General features: G+C 38.9%; 1 protein-coding gene across 2 annotated transcripts in view; it reads left to right on the forward strand.

The window, feature by feature from the left end:
* RALGPS1 (Ral GEF with PH domain and SH3 binding motif 1) overlaps positions 1–18,832 on the forward strand; it is a 65,040-nt gene extending 46,208 nt beyond the window's left edge. Inside the window, exons 12-20 of one of the 2 annotated variants that reach the window (XM_080630691.1) lie at positions 10,367–10,493; positions 11,394–11,545; positions 12,757–12,808; positions 13,104–13,184; positions 15,259–15,364; positions 16,182–16,274; positions 16,445–16,550; positions 17,547–17,638; positions 18,371–18,832. In XM_080630691.1, coding sequence (XP_080486817.1) covers positions 10,367–10,493; positions 11,394–11,545; positions 12,757–12,808; positions 13,104–13,184; positions 15,259–15,364; positions 16,182–16,274; positions 16,445–16,550; positions 17,547–17,638; positions 18,371–18,400 — 839 coding nt within the window. In that variant the 3' untranslated portion in view covers positions 18,401–18,832. Of the gene's footprint in view, positions 1–10,366; positions 10,494–11,393; positions 11,546–12,756; positions 12,809–13,103; positions 13,197–15,258; positions 15,365–16,181; positions 16,275–16,444; positions 16,551–17,546; positions 17,639–18,370 lie in introns of both variants that reach the window. The other variant, XM_080630692.1, reaches the window with a different exon arrangement.
* The last annotated feature ends 280 nt before the right edge of the window (positions 18,833–19,112 follow it).

Here is a 19,112-nt window from a genome sequence, read left to right on the forward strand (position 1 = left end):
CATTCCAGCTAGTGGCTGGACATTATCTGCTGATGGGAAGAGGAGGATAAATTCTTTTTGTTTTCCTTTGTTTCTATGTGCAGCTTTTGCTTTTCTTTATTAAACTGCCTTTATGTCAATCCACGAGGGGTTTTTTAATCTTGTTTTCACCCCCCATCATGCAGAGGAGGGGAAGTGATGGAGCAGCTTGGTGGGCATGTGGAAGCCAGTAAGGTCAACCCACCACATCAATGTAATGTTTGATTTTGCTCTTGTGAGGATTTGCTTTTTCATACTTGAAACTTAAAACTAAGCCATTGCCTCTCATGTGATTGTATTTTCCATACGTAAAGCATACGAGTGGACTTTTCTGTTTTCCGGCTTTCGCTTTGTATTGCTCATGTTTAAATGCTTTACACTACGGTTTTGATGTTAACATTTCATTAGGATGATGGTGGAAATTCTAATATTGGTTGTAGCAGCATAGTATGTGATAATCACCAGTACTCTGTAATTCTTAATCAAGGGCTCAGACATTATTAGAGCTGTAATGGAAGGCAACTAGAAATACAGTTCCAAAGTTGGAAGCAAGAACTGTGAAACTCTCCTGGCTTTATACTGCAGTGAGCTCAGCTGGTGTACACAAATATTGATCAGCCCAATGTTCTGTGGTGCCAACTCAATTGACTTATGTGGTCATATGGTATCTGGCAGTATTAGGAGAGGATGAACTTTCCCCTCTGAGTCCGCATTGCCCCTGTATGCTCCCTAAGGCTGCTGTATTCAGAGTGAGAATTAATATGATGACTAGAAACCAAGTCTTGAGTCATCCTTCTTGCTTCATCCATCTATTAGTATTTCCTTTGAAAGCTTGACATGCTTCTGGACTGATGTACTTTTTGCTCAGCTAGGGAGTTCTCACGTACTGCCAGTTGGGCAGTGAATGCTACCAGCATTCTGTAATACCCACGGGAATGTTTCAGTAACCTGCACCTATGTGGTTGCAAAAATGCAACTAAAGGGAATCCAGTGTACTTCACTGAAAAACCCAATTAATTCCTGGGGAAGTTCAGTTAAAGTAAATTAACATAAATTCAGATTGAAGTTTAACTAAGCATGAGGGCAATAATTTATTGTTTATTTCACAGCATTAATAAAAAGAAATACAGACATATGTTAGTCTTGAGTAATTGTGAGCTAAAATGCCCAACTATCAGTAATGAGATACTTGACCGTGCAGAATTAAAACCAGCACATTTGAAAGTGAGTGAGTCAACTTTATTCGGATTCAGGTTAGAGTTTGAGATTATTTCCAGTTTAGCTATTGTGTACCAGCAGTAAATCCTTCGCAGTCAGCAAACTATAATGGTAAGACATGATCTCAAAATAATTTAGGCCGTAGTTTAATGTTCCACTCAATAGTTTAAGGCATATGAGTCTCAATATAATGATCTTAAGGTAAAATAAAGGTTCTTGGCTCAGAAGGGCTGTCACCAGTTCAGTTCTCCCAACAGTCAAAAAGTTACTAGGTTACTAATGTCAGTGTAGTGTCTAGTTGAGTTCAGCGTGTGACGTACTACCTTCTATAGGTAGTCATGTGTTTCCAAATATGGAGAAAAAGCTTGATATCACTGGTAATAATTCCAAAAGCCATAATGGACTTGAGTGCAGGGAATAGTGTCTTTTTCATGTCCTAAAGTATAACTACTTATGTTGATGATGGAAATGATTTTTTCTTCCCAGCTTTGTGACTTTATTTTCTATCGAGCTTCAGTTTTCTCTCTTTCAAAAGATGATTAACAGTTTACTTTATCCAGGGACATCATAGGTTTCTTTTTTTTTCCCCTTAAAGTATCTTTATGAGTGTGAGGCTCAATAAGAACAGCTAAATCCTTCAATATGTCTATTTGCAAAGTACTGGAGAAAACCATGTGTCCATTTTCCACTTTGGTTGCCAACTGGTTTTCCAGTAAATTCAAATAGGAGGCAGACATCTGATTAAAATGAATGTCTCACAACAAGCTATGTTTTGTATATTAGTGGCTAAGATGGTCTCCTTTAATTACCGATTGCATATATAATTGTGAATAGTGCTTTCAAAGGGAGATTTCATGCCTTCCATAACGCTGCAGAGATTCTTGTCTCTTGCAAGCAGCCTTTAAAATGGAGCTTTAAGCAGTTTCATTGAATGCTTTCAGGAACTGTGTGATTCACACAACTTCCTTGGCAGCAGCTTAAGTCTGTTCATTCTGCCTTGCTATGGTTTGAGAGAGAGAGGGAGAATGTAGCTGGAGAGCTTATAGTATGCTAACTGTTCACAGTTTCCAGTTGAATTAGCTGTAAAAGACATCTGTGTTTCTGCAGTGTTGGCTAGAAGGTGCCCAGCATTTATGGTACAGCTATTAAGCAGATTGTTTTGGAAGGTATAACTCAATACGTTTTCCCAGAACAAAGGAAAAGATTTAATGTTCTATATGGTAAATAAGTTAACCTTCTAAGCAACTAGCTAAGTCTAGCTCAGTACAGAAAAATTTATGCATGTTCTTTACCATCTTAATGTTGTTTAGCAAAGTTCAAGGGTGATCAGAGTATAGAAAACAGTTACTTGTTCTTTGAAATATACCATGTTTATCCTGCCTTGGAAAGCAGTATAATAAGATTCAATAATGTTAAAATCATTACCATATCCTGAAAATTGCATCCAATACTAAGTGACTCAAAGACTGGTCTTTATGATTCTGTGATTTTTAATGAACTCCTTCATTACAGTTAGCATTTAGCAGTCATTTCTAGCAGCCAGGCCTCAGCTGTGGGCAGCCCTTATTTTGTGGGGGTTGTTCTGCAATAGTCAGGGACGGACCTTCACCCCCTCTTGGTTTTTTCTTTTTTTCCCCCATGTAGGTCCTGGTGTAATTCTTGAGAGGAGAATAATGAGCCCAGTGGTTTTATGTTACCACCTTACCAGGAGTCTGGAGTAATTAATCTGAAACAGGTGTATTCTCTGTTTTGTTGTTGGGGTAAAATCCAGCCCATTGTGCTGAATCTGTTCAGCTTTGAGAGCTGCTAAAGAGCTTTCAACATGTGTCGACTGCTTCTAAGTAATGAAAATATATCAGATGTAAAGTATGTGATATGTAGGAGTTAAAAATGGAGAAGATGTGGAAGCAAAAGGAAGGTGTTTGCACATCTGTAACCCGTGAAAGCAGGTATCGTACACCAGTGACATCTGTACAGCAGTCCCAGCATTTCAGAATAAAAAAAAAAAGCCCTACACCGTCATTTTCCATGTAAACACCAAGTCTGACATTTAGTTTTGCCATTTGTTTTAGTGGTTGCTTTGGCAACTAATAAATAGTTTGTGCTAAGTGCTTTAGCAGCCAATCAGTCTGTGGAAATGAGAATTGTCTAATCCTCCTGCAAGTGCTTGCTTATTGCTTCGTGTGCACAGTGTCTGCTTTTCGTACACTGCACTTAAGGTAGAAATGGAAGAACATGAGTTTTCTTCACAAAAGTTTACAGCCCATCCAGAAAACCTTGCTCTTTAGTTTCAAACTTGCACTCTTTCCCAATCTCTTCCTGTGTGATACTTTCCCTACGAATTTTTACAACTCCATTGAGTATTTTTGAAAGAAATTAATACCAGACAAACGTGTGGGATTCACATGTTGTTATCAACCACTAAATCCAGCCAGAATTAGTGCGCTGTGGGGTTTTTTTGATTAACAGGCCAAAGCCTCACAAAAACTGTAGAACATTTCGTCAAAGCAAATACAAAGTTTTCAGGAAGAGAATGATCACACTCAGGTTTTCACTTTCTCACTCTGTTACTTTCTGTGACTTCCTTACCAAGTCTCTCTAATGTCCTAGTTTACTGATGCTTATTTTAACTATGAGGCTATTAACTCCCTCAATGTTAAAAATGTATAAAACTGCCTGAGGACAAGAGGCTTTCCTGCTCTGTGGTTTGTTGGGTTTCTTTTTGGGGAGTGGGAGGAATTGTCTCTTTCTTCAGAGCAGTCACTTGAAATAATTTTTGCAAAAACCTATTTTTTTGATGGTTGGGTAATGTGTTTTGTTGAAGCCAAACTTGAGCATTTTCTTTGCAGCTATGCTCTCCCAATGGGTATGTCTTCACTGCCAATGTGGATGTCATCCAAGCTCATGCACTACCCTGCAGATCCAGCTGCAAGAAATTCAATTTTAGCTGAAGTGTAAGTCAGGGTTTTGCACATTCCACTGGTGTAATATCAGTAACACAAATGCTGGCAATTAGAAATTCCATAAATCCATAAAAGGGAAGAAAAAATATAAGTTCGTATGTGCATGTAATTGATAGGTCTCTTTCTTGTAATGTGTAATGTCTGTCAATAACAACGGCTGACACACGTCACTGTTTATTCCCTCACTGCAAACCAGGCTTTTGGAATTAACCTTTAAATTAGTATATTTTGTTAATCCAAATTTGAGCGTACAGCAAAGACTACATCAAAGGAGGATCACACTGTGGCCTCGGCCAAACTGTTCTTGTTACAGATTTGAGGATATATACAGAGACAGTAAGGTCTATAAAGGAATATCTTCTAAAAAATTGCCTAATAAGTGTATTCTGGAGTCTTGTAAATATAAAATAGGTTCTAAAAATTAGAATTTGGCAGTAAAGTGAAGCAAGAGAATACAGCGTACTGCAGCTCGCTCAATCTCTCATTTTTTGTTCACTTAAGAACTTTGGGATGGGAGGTCACTTGCACAAGAAATATCAATTAAGTTTGAGGAAGGAAAGAAATGTCCATGCTATGACTTTTTTGGATTATTAAATAAAGAAGTTTGTTATTAGGCTTCTTTAAGCTGCTTGTTTAAAAAAGCAAACCTGCACATTTCACCTGATAATCTACTAAAGGCTTTAATAAAGGAAAGACCATTGAGAAGTAGAAGGGAATTGAGGAAACAGAACAAGCTGTAGCTGGTTAAGTGGAAGATAGAAATTAAATGGAGAATGATTTGAAGAAGAATGTAAACAGCAGGATGTTCTTTACACACAAGTAGAAGGCACTTGGAAAAATTGTAGTTCATCTGTACTGTCAGTGAAAGAAAAACAGAGCAGGAAAGGACAGTGCAGCAAAGCCAGACAGATTCTGAAATCTACTGAATGTTTTCCTAGATCTAATGTACTCTTCTTAGATGCAGAATTGAAAAGAGAATGAGGATTTGTGGAAGGTTGAAAATACAAAGTCTGAAATGAAACAGTGAATTAAACTTTGTCTTCTTATGGTATTTCTAGAATTAGAAATTCTTGATTGCCAAAGTAGACAGACAGTAGTATTCTATACCAGGGATTGTCCTTAGGGTAAAAAACAATAATGCACTGCAAAATAAGGTTTCCAAATTGCTTTTTATGAATGTATCTGTACCTCTTGCTGTTACGTAGCGTAGAGGTGGAGATTAGAATAGGACACTTAATTACAGCAACAGGGGTCATGTGGCAGAAACACAAAACCCTATTTATGTTCCCTTTCCTCCCTGGGGCAGGGTATGAGAAATAGTTCATGGTCCTTTTGAAACAAACAAAAACAAAATAAAATAATAAAAAAAGGAGTACTTTCACTGAATAACCAAAATCATGGTCCTGACCTCTGAAGCAAAAGGCTTTTGCATGCTGCTTCCAAAGAGAGCAGGCAGGCTCCAATTTTGCTGAGCAAAACACACCTTTCTTTTCTTTTCTTGAGGGGAGTAGGGGGTTGACTTCTGGAGGACTTGGGGGAGCATGGGGAGGTGAAGCCAAAGACTCTGATTCTTGTTCTTAGTCTGCCCTTGTCTGAGAAGCATCCAGAACAAATATGTGCTTGCATTTTGTATGCATTCATAGGTTTTAGTTGAATTGTAAAGCAGTACTCTAAACATTAAACTATGCTTTTACAATAGCCATCATTCCAGATTTATTTGTTTTGCATCATTCTTGATTCTGTGCACAAAATTCTTGGTAAGTTCTTTATTGTGTGTTTTGTAAGTAGGTCTTTCTGTTTGAAAGTTTTAATTATCACCCACTGACTTTGGTTACAATGGCAACAGAACAGTAAAACTTTACAGCGAAGATTTAACTAGAGAGTCTGTGGCTTGGAATGCCTTTATGAAGTTTTAGAAACAGAGCTGGTAAGTATCAGTCTTACTTCTTAGCTGCTCACCAAAAAATAGTAAAAACTTGAGACTGTTTTACCTTCCTGAAAAATCACTCTGTTTTTCAGCGTATAATATGCATCTCGTGTTCATTTTTTTCTTTGGGTGCCTTGTATTGGTTTATTGATAGGTTTTAGTGGAGAAAAATTGTGAACTGTAACTCCTTCACCCTGTTGCTTTTTATAAAAGCTCTGGAGACTGTAAATGTTCACATGTTCTACTGGAGGATTGCAAAAGTAACATTCATTTATAACATTTGAAGGATTATTCATGGAAAAATTATGCAAAGGAAAAAACAGTGAGATCCTTTGGGATATGTGTAAACTTTTCCAAATGTTCCTGCCACAGATCTCTGAACAGCACTCAGCTCGCTCTGATGAAGTTGTCTCACGTTCCCTAACTCAAACAAACCTTTAATAATGTTTTAATATTTTTATACATTATTTTTGTGCATGTCAGCATAGTCTTGAAAATGATGCTGAGAAATAATGAAAACCAAACTAACCCTTGTTCATGCCAGCTGACTGGAAAATCCTGCTAAGAGTGCTTTGTCTCCATGAAAGGCAAAATAACAGAATAGCAATCATGGTAACAGTATGCACTAGGAGTGGAGCCAGGAGAGTAAAGAGGAGAGTTAGCAGTAGCAGATGACTTCACTTATTGGAAAAAAAGGGGCAAAATAACTCAATCTCAAATGAATTTAAATATTGGAATTCTGTTATCAGCGGTATCAAGCATAGCTTCCCCAGCTAATTGCTCAGCAGTCTGGTATGTCCATAAGTATCTCACCACTTACCCTCTTTGGCATCCTTCTTGGCACAGGCTCTCTTATCTCTTACCCCTTTACAGAAATTAGGTCATCTCCCCTGAGCCCCATAACTCATGCTGACACCCTCTGCACCCCGGGATTCTTGCTGCACTGAGTGTACCCTGCAGCACAGGTCCTGTCTAAGGAGAACTCTGAACTTCACAGTTCTTCATGGACATCTGACAGCAGTGCAGATGCAAAGACTTTGTAAAGGTTCTAAGCTCAGATTCCTTTTCCCTTAGTACAGGCTTAACAGAGCCAAACTAGCACAGGGTTGACACAGCCAAACTATACATATTCCGTTCTCTTGCCTTGGAGATGTGGAAGATACTGAACTACATACAAAATGGCCACTTCAGACAGGGTAATACCAGCATCGCTGATATTTCTGTCTTTATCTTATCCCACAAAGCATTCTGTTTCCTGCCGTCATTATCTTCATTAAAGAAACGTAACTAGGAATTAGAATAAGTCCATTACCTTCTTTCACAGGACTGATGCAAGCAATCATAATCACGATGTATCACAAGGAAGCCAGGCTGGAACTGTTGGCTTAAGTTGTAAGGCTCCAATACCTATTTACACAAATTCTGTCAGCCTTGACACATGTCACCTTAGCCAGGCAGAATTTTAACTTGAACTGAAGTCTGAATCTGTAATCTTACTTTCCGAGATACACAGATATGCTTTTTTTGGTAGACATCAAATTAATCGAACAGTCCTACTGCTTTCAGCTCTGTGACTCTCCACGGTGACAAACCTTTAAACTATTATGTATTAGAAAATTTAAGTTATTTTTACATGTGGCATGTCTGTGTGAAAAAGCACTGCACCATACTGGTACTCATTTAGGGCTGTGCCTTGAGATTGCTACTCTTTCGCAGACTGTACTTTCAACAGTTTGTTAAACATAATGTTTCAGTAGCTCTCTGTGAACTATGTCATCCACTTAGAAGAACTTAATATAAATCAGGATTTAATACTGGCACCAGAGAGACAGGGCTGAATGACACAACAGGAAGCAATAGAAAACTGGACAAATCTTGCAGCCAAATTAAGGGACAAGCAGTGATTTAATGTGTTGCAAGGTGTGATGGTAACTTTAAAGTGGCCACATTAACACTGAAGTTTATGCTGAGTTTCAGACTAAACTCTTGCTGATACATGCTCGTAATTTTCAGGAAAACTCTGTTTCAGCTGCCACTATCTTCATACTGGGTCTCAGTTCCAATATATTTCAAGCTTCTTAGCAGGTAGTAAACACCTCAGTAGTCCTAAGTATTTTACTGTTCACAAGTTGAAAAATATCTGATGGAAAGGCACTACTTTTTATATTCTAACTTGTGCTTCGCCTCCACAGCAGAAGAGGAAGGTGAACCCTATTTTCTCTTGAGAAAAACCTTCCAGTATTGTCTTACAGCCCAAATCCAACAAAATTTTAGGGTTTGAAAATGAAGCAGAGAACTATACTCAGCCGTCTTCCAAACTGCCAGGCGTATGGTTCTGGTTGAGTCTCTGGACCAAATAATGATTTTAAACTGCATTTGGCCTTTAAGCATAAGACCTTCTCCGCAGCCACATATGCCAGTGACTCATGCTACTGCTGTCATGTTTCACAAATTCTCAACTGTGTGATGGAAGCAAAGACAGGCAGGCAAAAATGCTGTCCTGTATAAGATGGGATATAGGAATAAGGTAGAAAACAGGATTACAAACTATTTTTCTCCCACTAAATTGATGATCTTATGTATATTACTGCAGGTTCCTCTAATGAACCCATTTTCCCTCTCTGTTGCTAGAAGCGTTTTACTCTTTCTGCTTGTCTTGAGGCTCCTTTCATTGTTAATTAAACAGCACAATGAATGATTTGCTCAAATCTGCAGAACACTGTGTGGATGAGATATTTCTCCTTCCTGCTAGGGAAAAACCTTTGCAATTCTTCATAGTAATGACCCAGTTCATAGTGGAATTCCTGAGTCTAGGCTGGGGGGAAGTAAAAATAGAAGTGATGTGGAATTAAGTCCAGTGTTTCATGCAACTTGATCTAAGTTTGTATTATTTTTTGCCTCTTATTAGGGCAAACTCATTACTGGTTCTTCCATTTCTTTTTGTGTCTCATGAATCCTCAGTTCAAGGCAGAAGAAATAGATTAATAACTTCTGTACTTGGGGAGAGATGGCATGGCCTATATAACAGGTAGAGAGTATCTCCAGTTGGAAGGAACCCATAAGGATCATTGAATCCAACTCCCTGCTTCTTGCAGGACTACCTAAAACTAAATTCTATTACTAAGAGTGTTGTCCAGATGCTCCTTATACTCTGACATACTTTGTGCCGTGACCACTTCCCTGGGGAGCCTGTTCCAGTGACCAACCACCGTCTCAAAACCAGGTGGCCTGATTTGAGGCCAGACATTTTGTAAGGATTTTGATGATAGTTGTATGTGGTTTTTCAGATCACAAAGTTCCTGTCTGTGTTGACCTCTTAATGGGTGGTTTTAGGTTAGAGGCCAGAAGCTGACTAAGCTGAGGTCACTGGAGCCTCCAAGACGCGGTTCCTGTAACACAGGGGGAAATCTGTTTTGCTGCTACCTGAGCTGTACCAAGTCTGGAGACAGATATGGGGCAAATGGCCAGTTCATGACTGTTATTCCCACTTCTGTCACAAGTGCCAATGCCACAACTAAATGTTTAAAAGTGAAGTCTCAGCTGTTTGTTGTGAAGCCAAGAATAGCCTTGCATTCACTGAGGATGATAGGCCATGTTGTTCTTCACTGTACTGCAACATTCACTGCCAGCCTTTTGTGAACAGCGTCAAGGAACTGGAACTGGGAACAGCTTGTCCGTGTTTTCCGTGAGGCCTCATAAAGTCTGTAAAATGAGAGGAAGAATAATTGCAGTGAAACATCTCTAGAGCTCAGAGATGATTGAGAAGTAATACATCTGTCTGGCCATTAGATACATGAAAAGCCCCTGCTTTCTCTTACATGCTCAAGCTGTGAGTCAGTATGAGCAGATTGTTTACAGTTTATTCACAACATGGAGTTGTGAACAAAATTCAAAACATGTGTGAGCATTCCTGCTCACACCCGAAGTACAAACTGACTTTATGGCTCTGCATATTACATTTTGGCACATCCAGCTGTTGTAAGGGTGCCAGGACTTTTTTGTAGGAGTTCATTGTTAAAAGTATGTGCAAAGCTGTTTTAAAAATTACTTCCAGAGAGTTCAAGATTATAGAGATGAATTCATACGAGAAATGGGTGGTGTAACCCTAATGTGCAACAACCAGTTCAGAAATGGTGCCTTCTGGTTATCTGTAACAATTCATTTTAATCAGTAGCTGAACACACCAGCCCGTGAGATTTCTGGGGTTTGCATCTGCTCAGTGTTAAATGGTGTCTTCTAGGTCCATCTGATGTGTCAGCAATTATGAAATTTGGCAGGAGACCCACGTGTCCTGATGCTTCAGTGTCAGCAAGTCTACCTACACCTCCTGTACCAAGGCACAGGAAGAGCCACAGCCTGGGAAACAAGTGGGTAGTCTGGGCTGGATCATGCTCAGGCCATTGCATGCATCACAAGGGTCTAAGCTAGCAGCAGTGTTTGAGAACACTCTGGTATTTGTCTCTTCCATTTTGTGTATTTCAAGAGTGCTTCAGGCTTTACTGTGTATTCTCTAGGTTTTCTCTTGACACTGTTATTTTTACTGACTATTCTCTGCTAGTGCCAGACATCGGCACTACTTGAAAGCTGTGTATCCACTTTGTCTGTGGATCCCTGGTGTGTATAACTGCTTGGTTTTTTTCTTTTGTTCAAACATCTGGCTAATACATCTAGGGAATCCTACTAGCTCCTTTGCCCACTTATTCAGGAAAGTTGTGACCTTTTGTACTGTTTTACCTGGGTAATCTGGATTAGAAACATTTTTCTCTACCATGTACCCAGCTCAGCAAGAGCACTGCCTCCCAGTTAAGGTTTCTGCATCTACCAAATTTCATAATTAATGGGTTAGGAAAAAGAAGTTCCTGTGACTTGTCCAAGGTCACAGACTGTTGATGTGTTAGCTCAGCTTAGTGTGAAAGACCACTAAACAGTGGCTTATCTGGGGTCTGCTTTTTCCTGGTTTTCTACCTTTGCCTTCACCCAGGGTGTTCAGGGTTTGTATGGAGAGGAGTCAAAAAACTTAAAAACTTCCCCATCTGCACAGATTTCATAATTACTTCATAGTTACTTACAAAGACCACTAAAATCTGAAACTTGTTTTGGTGGTCAGGGAGCAGATGTACAGCAGAGAAGTGTGAGCGGTACGTTTAATTGCCTGCTACTTCATAGCTTGTTGATAAGGCACAGTCTGAGTGGAAATATCAGTATCCAAGAGCTGCTATTAGATGACATAAGAGGGGTTTTGAATTTTTCTCTTTCCAATTTTCCAGCATGATGTGTCAGTTCAGTGTAGTGGAGAGCAAAAGCGCCACCTTCCCGACAGAGAAGCCGCGGCACCTCCTGGATGACAGCGTCCTGGAGTCCCACAGCCCAGCCCGTGGCCACGCACCCAACTCGCATTTCACCAACGGCCTGTCCATAGGTAAAGTCTGGTGGGGGGGCTGACATTCCTGCTTTTCTGTCCCAGAGCTCTGGAAACTCAGAGAGATACCCAGAAGTAGGAAATTAAGAATATCATTAGTTCCTGTGCAAAGGCTGATCCCTTTCGTGAGAGAAAGTAGATCAGGGCGCCTATTCAAAGAGACATGAAGGAAGATTTTCTTTGTGTATGCTCTCTATCTGACACAGTGTTTGTCAGCTTTCAGCAGGGGAAAAAAAAAGGGCTACTGAAAAATGGATTTAGATTTTGAGTGCTCCCTTTTTACAAAGGAAAATGTAATTTTAACAGTAGGTTTTAGAATACTGGAGAACAGTTCAGCTGTGCTGAGACTTCAAAAGAAACAGAAAAGGAACTTGTGAAAGAGGATGATGACAATTATGGTATTATGATTAATAAAATAATCATAATAAAAATCAAAGTGATCAAGAATCTTAAGTTGTAAAGAGAAAGGCACCTTTTAAGTGGCTTGGGCTCTTTCTAAAATAGGAGATAGACTCTGAAGGATAGCAGGTAACTTGATGAAGAAGAGTTTGGCACAGATGATCTTCGAACTTCTGAAAACACATGCACAGCTCACTGTTACACTGAGCATTAGAAGATCAGTCCTGGGCAAATTAAAACTGTGAGCTGAATAGCTGTGCCAGGGAAGGAGGGACAAATTGGTCATGTGCTTGGAGGAGAAATAGGAACTGTTGTTGTGAGTACCATCATACTGATTGTTATGGCTTCTAGCAGCAGCCTACAGCTGGCAACTCATCTGTTACAGGTGTGCTTGCTTGTTGAACAATGATATCATGTCTAATAACTTTAATTTCCTTAACAGATGTGGTAGAAATATTGTCTTATAAAGTAAGTGGATTTTGTGTTCCTGAAGTGCTCAGCTGTTGAAGGAGAAGCAGCAAAATGAAAATTAAAGTAACATGTAGATGTCTGATGTTTAAACACAGCAGTAACAATTACTTTGTTCATCAGTGAGATACTATATTCTCATTATAGATGGGAAGGCTCATGTAAGCCTCTTCCAATTTTAGATTTTACCACGAACTCCAAAGACATCAACTTTGAAATGTGATTTGAGTAAGCAGTTTCCACAGTACTAGATACAAAGATTATTCTGGTGATACACATACATTGGCTTTGTATTTTCCCTTGAGTAATTTTCTTACTCCTTCTCTGTACTACTCTTTTTCTAGATAGCAGTGAAAGCTCAGAATTTAGTGAGGAGCTGCCATCAGGGCTTGAAAGGTGAGTCAGTCTTCATGTACACTCAGCACTCTACAAAATTAGCTAAGAAATTCATAAATGATCCCTAACATAGGTAAGCCCTAAATCAATAGTTACTATGACTAAATCATTGATTAGTTAGGGGGAAAAAAAAAAACAACAAATTTTTTGATTTAAAGCGCTGTAAAGTTACTGTATTTTCCTTCCCATGGACCTGAAAAGATTGGGAATTCTCCTTGTCACATTTACCAAACCCCTGAACTGTTGAAGTCTCAGACTAGAATTTTCCTCATCAGATATTTGCATTCACAAACAGGGGTCGTTTATATGCCACGCTGGGGCCTAACTGGAGGGTACCGATGCGGAATTCTCCTAGGAGTCGAAGCTGTGTCTACAGGTACAGTTCAGGGTCTACCTTGCTTAGTGTATGGTGCTAAACTTCCACTTGGATCTCTACGCTTTTCTAGCGTAATGTATTTTGTGTCCAAAAGTATCCTTGTATGACCATATTAACTCATGGGAGTCCTCATCTCCTGCTTGTAAAAATTACTATTAATGCTGAAGCAAGGGAATGGCCCATTCAGATGAAATCGAGTTTAGCTGTTGATTTAGCCAGTTATATTTGGCTTCTGTAGCTCAGAAAACTCATGTTTACTTCAGGGTTTGTGACATTACAGGAGTAGGTTTGTCATAAAGGCTGTCTTTACTTCCTGTGACAAATAATGATGTTAGAAGCATACCTTCCTGATCCTTTCTCACAATTTATTTCCTGCTTTGCAGGACAGCTACCCATAACATTTGTTTGTGTCAGACAGCTATAGTATGGTGTGTTGATTTTGTACAGTAAAGAGGTTGGACTCCAAGTAAGAGAGTGCATATGCAATGCCATATGTAGCAGGCACTCCTAGCCTTGCTTGTCACTGAGACATGGACTTTTCAGAAACAGATAATCCATTTACAGGCCAAAGAGAGGTGACATGGAAAACTCTATATAGGTAGAGGGATAAGAATCATTCATTGTATCCATACCTGACCTGGACTTCATAAATCCTGTGGTAGTGGGAAGTGAGGAAGTATGTATGAACAGTAAAGAAAACAGGCCCCTTAAACAGTATTGTGGAAATAGTGAGATTTAGTTGGGAATTTAAATCCAGCCAGTTTTTATTTTGTATAAATGGTTTGCTTCAGCTATTGTAGAATTGTTGATATAATGTGTAAATGTAAATACAGTCATTTTGCTTGACTTAGTAACATCTGATAGCAGCACAAGTTAGAAGTTAGTAATAAAAGTGCATACATTATAAGTAAGTAAAGGAATAAATACGTTTTGGAACAGTATTTCTTCTGTTACACCTGCTTCTAGAAAACACTCACTGTGCCCATGGTAGATTTGTTTCATAAAGGTATACAAGCTAGAAATATAAAATGTAGGAGGACAAAAATGTGAAAAGCCTTTAATATCCACAAAGAAGAATTACTCCCTAAAATACATTTCTGATGTTTATCCACCATCAGGTAATTCACATGCTTGCATTCATTCTTCCTTTTCTGGAATCTTCTACTGCTTTTATCAAAAGACTAGAATTGGCAAGATACACATCAGCACAGACAAGGCAATTCCATTTAATCCAAGGAGATGCACTTGCCAGGGGTGTTGCTGTGTGTATCACTTTCACCAGTGTGTGTTTATATGAGACGATCATAGTTGCTCACAGACAGAATAGTGTTCCTTTCACAACTGAATGGTAGATTGTACATGTCCTTTTTCTTGTATTTGTTATTAGACATTAGAATAATTAGAATTAGGTGGCTCTGGTAAACTTCACTGGCCTTCATAAGAATATCAGGGCTGTGATCACTTGGCAATGAAAAGAGACTAGCAGCAGCTAATTCTAGCAGATCAACACCTGCCAGTCAATCTTTGGTTGTTAATGTTCTCAATGGCTGTTTACATCTCTAACATAGCCTGTGCTTGGGTTCTTTCAGCTGTAGCACTTCCTCACTGTGGTGTGTGGGGAAGCTCTGTGTTTATCCTGGAAAAGCAAAAAATATTTTAATCACAATAAATTATTTGGCAGTTTTACATAGTTTTCCCAGCCTTCGTCCAGTTAGCCAAGGTAGTTTTCTACATTCTTTTTTGGTAGGTAAAGTCTATTTTAAGATAAAATTACTGTTTTGAGCACTCTTATTGAAAAATTGTAAGCAATATATTTCCAGAAATCCAGATAATTTCTGTAATTTGCCAGAATAAAAAAGAAAATTTCCTGTTTTCTCTTTGATGATTTGCTGTTTTTCAAAGATCCTTGTTCCTACTTGGTATCTGGGTCTGGAAAATATATAGAGTCAAGCATCAGATGATACACTATAGGTAAGGCAATGCAGGAAAAATGTATTTAGAGCTAAATTATATTGCCTGCTTCTTGTCCTTACTTGTCTGATCAAATACATATGGCAGTGTTTTGTCTCTCCAGCCCAACAGGGGCCTGCAGCTGCACATTAGGTAGTTCCCTGGGAGTCATTACCATGGAAGGGCCATTAAGAAGAAAAACATTGCTCAAAGAAGGCAAGAAACCTACTGTAAGTAATTCTAACTTTTTCTGTGATTCTAATTCAGTAGTGGTTGTTTTAATTTTCAGATTAAACCTGCAGTTTGACACCACACAAAATGATGCTCTTTGTTATTATCAATTATAAAATCATTTTCTGTTCGAAGTTTTAGCTAGGTTAAAACAATGTTGGAACGTTTGTATGTCATTTGTTCTACAGCAGCTTTCCGTCTCTCTGCATTTGCAAGTAATGTCTTGAGTTGTGACAGCAGAGCAAGAGTAAAGCCACTTTATAAATCAGTATGCATTCCTGTGAGGGCTGAAATTTAGTATGGTGGTGAAATGGAAGGGCTGCAGGGCACCTACCCATAGCACCAAAGGCATGGTAATTCACACTTAACCTAAATTCACAGGTTTCACGTGGTTCTAGTACTGTTCATTTGGAAAATTCTTTCTTTTCTGTAGAGTTCATTGATATTTTCTATCTGCAGCCCTACTGCTTAGTTCCAAAAGGTTTGGAGAATTGCAGAGATGTTATCTCAGTAATTTTTAACGCTCAAATGCAGAAGTCTTAAGATCTGGCCAGTAGAAGGCAGCACACTATTTTGCTGTGAAGCCATCAGTCCTGTTATTTTTAGGAGATACCTGAGTAAAATGGATTGTATTCACAGCCAGCCATCCAAATGTGGGTAGCTGGGCTGATTTACACCAGGAGACACTTTTTATCTAGCTCTCCATTCCTTGCTTTTGAAATTAATTTTGGTGGCACTTGGACTTGCTTGTGAATAGACTTTTGAAATGTTAGAGATATGCAGAGTTTTTCCTCATTTTTTTCCTTTCTGATTCAGCTCTCCTCATGGACGAGATACTGGGTTATGCTTTCAGGATCAACTCTTCTGTATTTTGGAGCAAAATCTTTAAGAGGCACTGAAAGAAAACATGTAAGCTTTAAATTTATTCTAAACCCCAAAATTGCATATTCATAAGCTGAGCTGGATGGGTGGTTAAAGGGTACTTGCTGTTCCAGGCTAAGCCATATGTCTGCACAACTTTTACAGTCAAAAGTTAATCACTGCTGCCTCAGCTGTGATTGATTTGTCTTCTCTTCCAGTATAAGTCTACACCTGGTAAAAAAGTCTCCATAGTGGGCTGGATGGTGGCACTTCCCGATGACCCTGAGCATCCTGATATTTTCCAGCTAAATAATCCTGACAAAGGTAGGTGTTGCAGGATGGATGTTGTCTACATTATATTTCTGTGACAAGAAAGTAGACTGATCTGTTAATGAGTTTGCAGGTTACAGAACTTGCAGTGGCAAGTTAAAAAGACTGAGGAGGGAGATTTTCAATACAGAATTTTCAAGGGAGGGTACAAATGAAATTGAACATATTTCTACACTATGCTGTTGCGCTTCTGTGGTGCCTACAGAGGTGTTGCTGTATCTTGACAGTTACAGTTTTAGAGAAATTGCCCCACCAATATGAGATTGCTGCATGTCCATGTGCCCACTTATGCTGTTGTCTGTTTCTGCATAGCTTTCTTAAAATTGGTCAATACCAAAATTTGACTTACAGTGAGGCCAATTAAAATACCATGAAAATTCTCCAAACATTAAACCATTTATTTTTAAAAAAGCCTTTGAAGTATTATTAATTACTTTTTAATAATTAGTTTTGAAGTACCATAACTCTACCTGAAAGCTCTTGGAGTTATTTTGAGGGTGCCTTCACTTTTCACATTTTCAGCTTTGGTGCTGGCCATGGATTTGTATCTACTGTACAAAGTGCATCTTTTGGGTGTTGACTAAAATGCACAAAGTGTTTGATTGTAAAGTATTTACAAAATAACCAGGCATAGAGGAAACGCACAGTCGGACTTTGACGAAAAGTAAGTTCACAAATACCGGGAACATTCAAAACAAGTTTGGCAGTAACCACAACAGTCAATGAGAAGAAACCCAGGAGTAAATTAGATGTGACCTAAGTGATCTTTTCTGTGGCTGTATTTGGCCTCTGCCTCTTAGCTTTGCAGGCCACACATGTTCTCATACTCCCTTCGCTTTTGGATAATATGCCTCACATTGGCTGTAATATATGAGCAAATTAGCTTATCAGTTTACTTCAGGACTTTGGCTCCTGCACAGAAATTAGAATCCCTTCAAAATTCCATGTCTCTGCAAATGTAGAGCCTTTGATTTTCTGTTTTTTTTGTAGGCAATGTTTACAAGTTCCAGACTGGTTCAAGGTTTCATGCAATATTATGGCATAAGCATTTGGATGATGCATGTAAAAGCCACAAGCCTCAGGTAATGTTTTAAAACTTATTTCTACCACCTCTGTCATATTTTTCAGAAAATCCTTAACTAGAAAAGATGCCTCTTTTCAGTCTGTGTGCATACACTGTCCTGTGGGGACAGAATTCCTCGTTTTGCACATTGGTCCAGTTTTTCAGTAGGAGGAATTAAAAATATCTAAAACTATGTAATTCTCACCAAATCAGGAATTGTGCAGGTCTAGCTATAGGTTTGATAACCTAAACAGCAGGTTGAAGCTCCACTTCAGAAGGGACTTTCTCATGGACAAAGAAAGCATGGTAGCATTCACTACAGTGCCTGGGTCTGTAAGTGCCATTGAAGAGAGTGCCCTATAAAACACCATGTTTGTTCTTTATATAGCAGCCTCATTCTTCTCTTGAGGAAAATGTTCATTCTTAAAAGGATTTCCAAATGTTATATTAATAGGATGCTGATCCATATAGGACCTAAAGCAGGATGCTGCTCGAGAAAACACACACACATATCCCTCACACACATACTGATGATTTCTTAGCATACTTCTGTTGGATTTGGTCCATGAATAGAAAAATCATTTGAGTCTTTATCTTTCAGTTATGGGGTTAGCCCTCTTTTGGGCCTGCTGTGGACTGATTACACTTTTCACATTGGATAAGAAATGATTGGCCAACTTTATTTTGTAACCCTGAGGTTTCCCAAGCCTCAGGAGCATTATACTGCTGAATAATTTGCATTCTTTTCCAGGTACCTGCTAATCTAATGTCATTTGAATAATTTGCTCTCCTACCTGGTGCGACTTCAAGTGCCAAACTGAAGAAACGGGCTGTTGTTCTCTGAGGAGGAAGAGGAGAATGATTTTCCTGACATGAGCCAGCCACAAATATTACAGCACTTTCCTATGTAACTTGAAAGTGATTCTGACACAGCTTTTAAAAGCAGAAAGTGAATGTTGTCCTTAGGACCTGATACAGTCTCATGCACTGAGTGAAAGCTGACAAATTAGATGGACAGAAGATTAATCCTGACTCCTGCAGGATTCTAGAGCCCTCAACTTCCTGTGGTCAGAGACTGCCATGAACTGATGTCTGTCCACAAACTGAACATATATCTTCTGCCTATTCTTTTTTAAACAGTTCTTTTTATTGTTAAGCTGCTTTGTGTGACTGAAAAATATTTGGCCCATGTTGGGTTTCAGTTCTTTCTAATGCACAGAATGATTGACAGTGTTAACTTGCTGTAAAGTGTCAATTAGAATAGAAAATGGTGGAACAACATTTTTATAATCTAAGTGCACTGAGCTGCTTGGCAATGTGGCTGCCTCAGATTTTGTATCAAATCTCTGGACAATTCTGCTGTTCACATTTGAGCTATTTGGGAAAACATGTATTTTGGCACAGGACAGTTGGTTTTCTTTCCATTCAGTTATGTTACTCAGGAATGCCCTGACAGTGGATTTAAGGCAGTTTAAATTTGTTATGCTACAGGT

Source organism: Psittacula echo (assembly GCF_963264785.1).
Source record: "Psittacula echo genome assembly, chromosome: 16".
NCBI lineage: Eukaryota > Metazoa > Chordata > Aves > Psittaciformes > Psittacidae > Psittacula > Psittacula echo.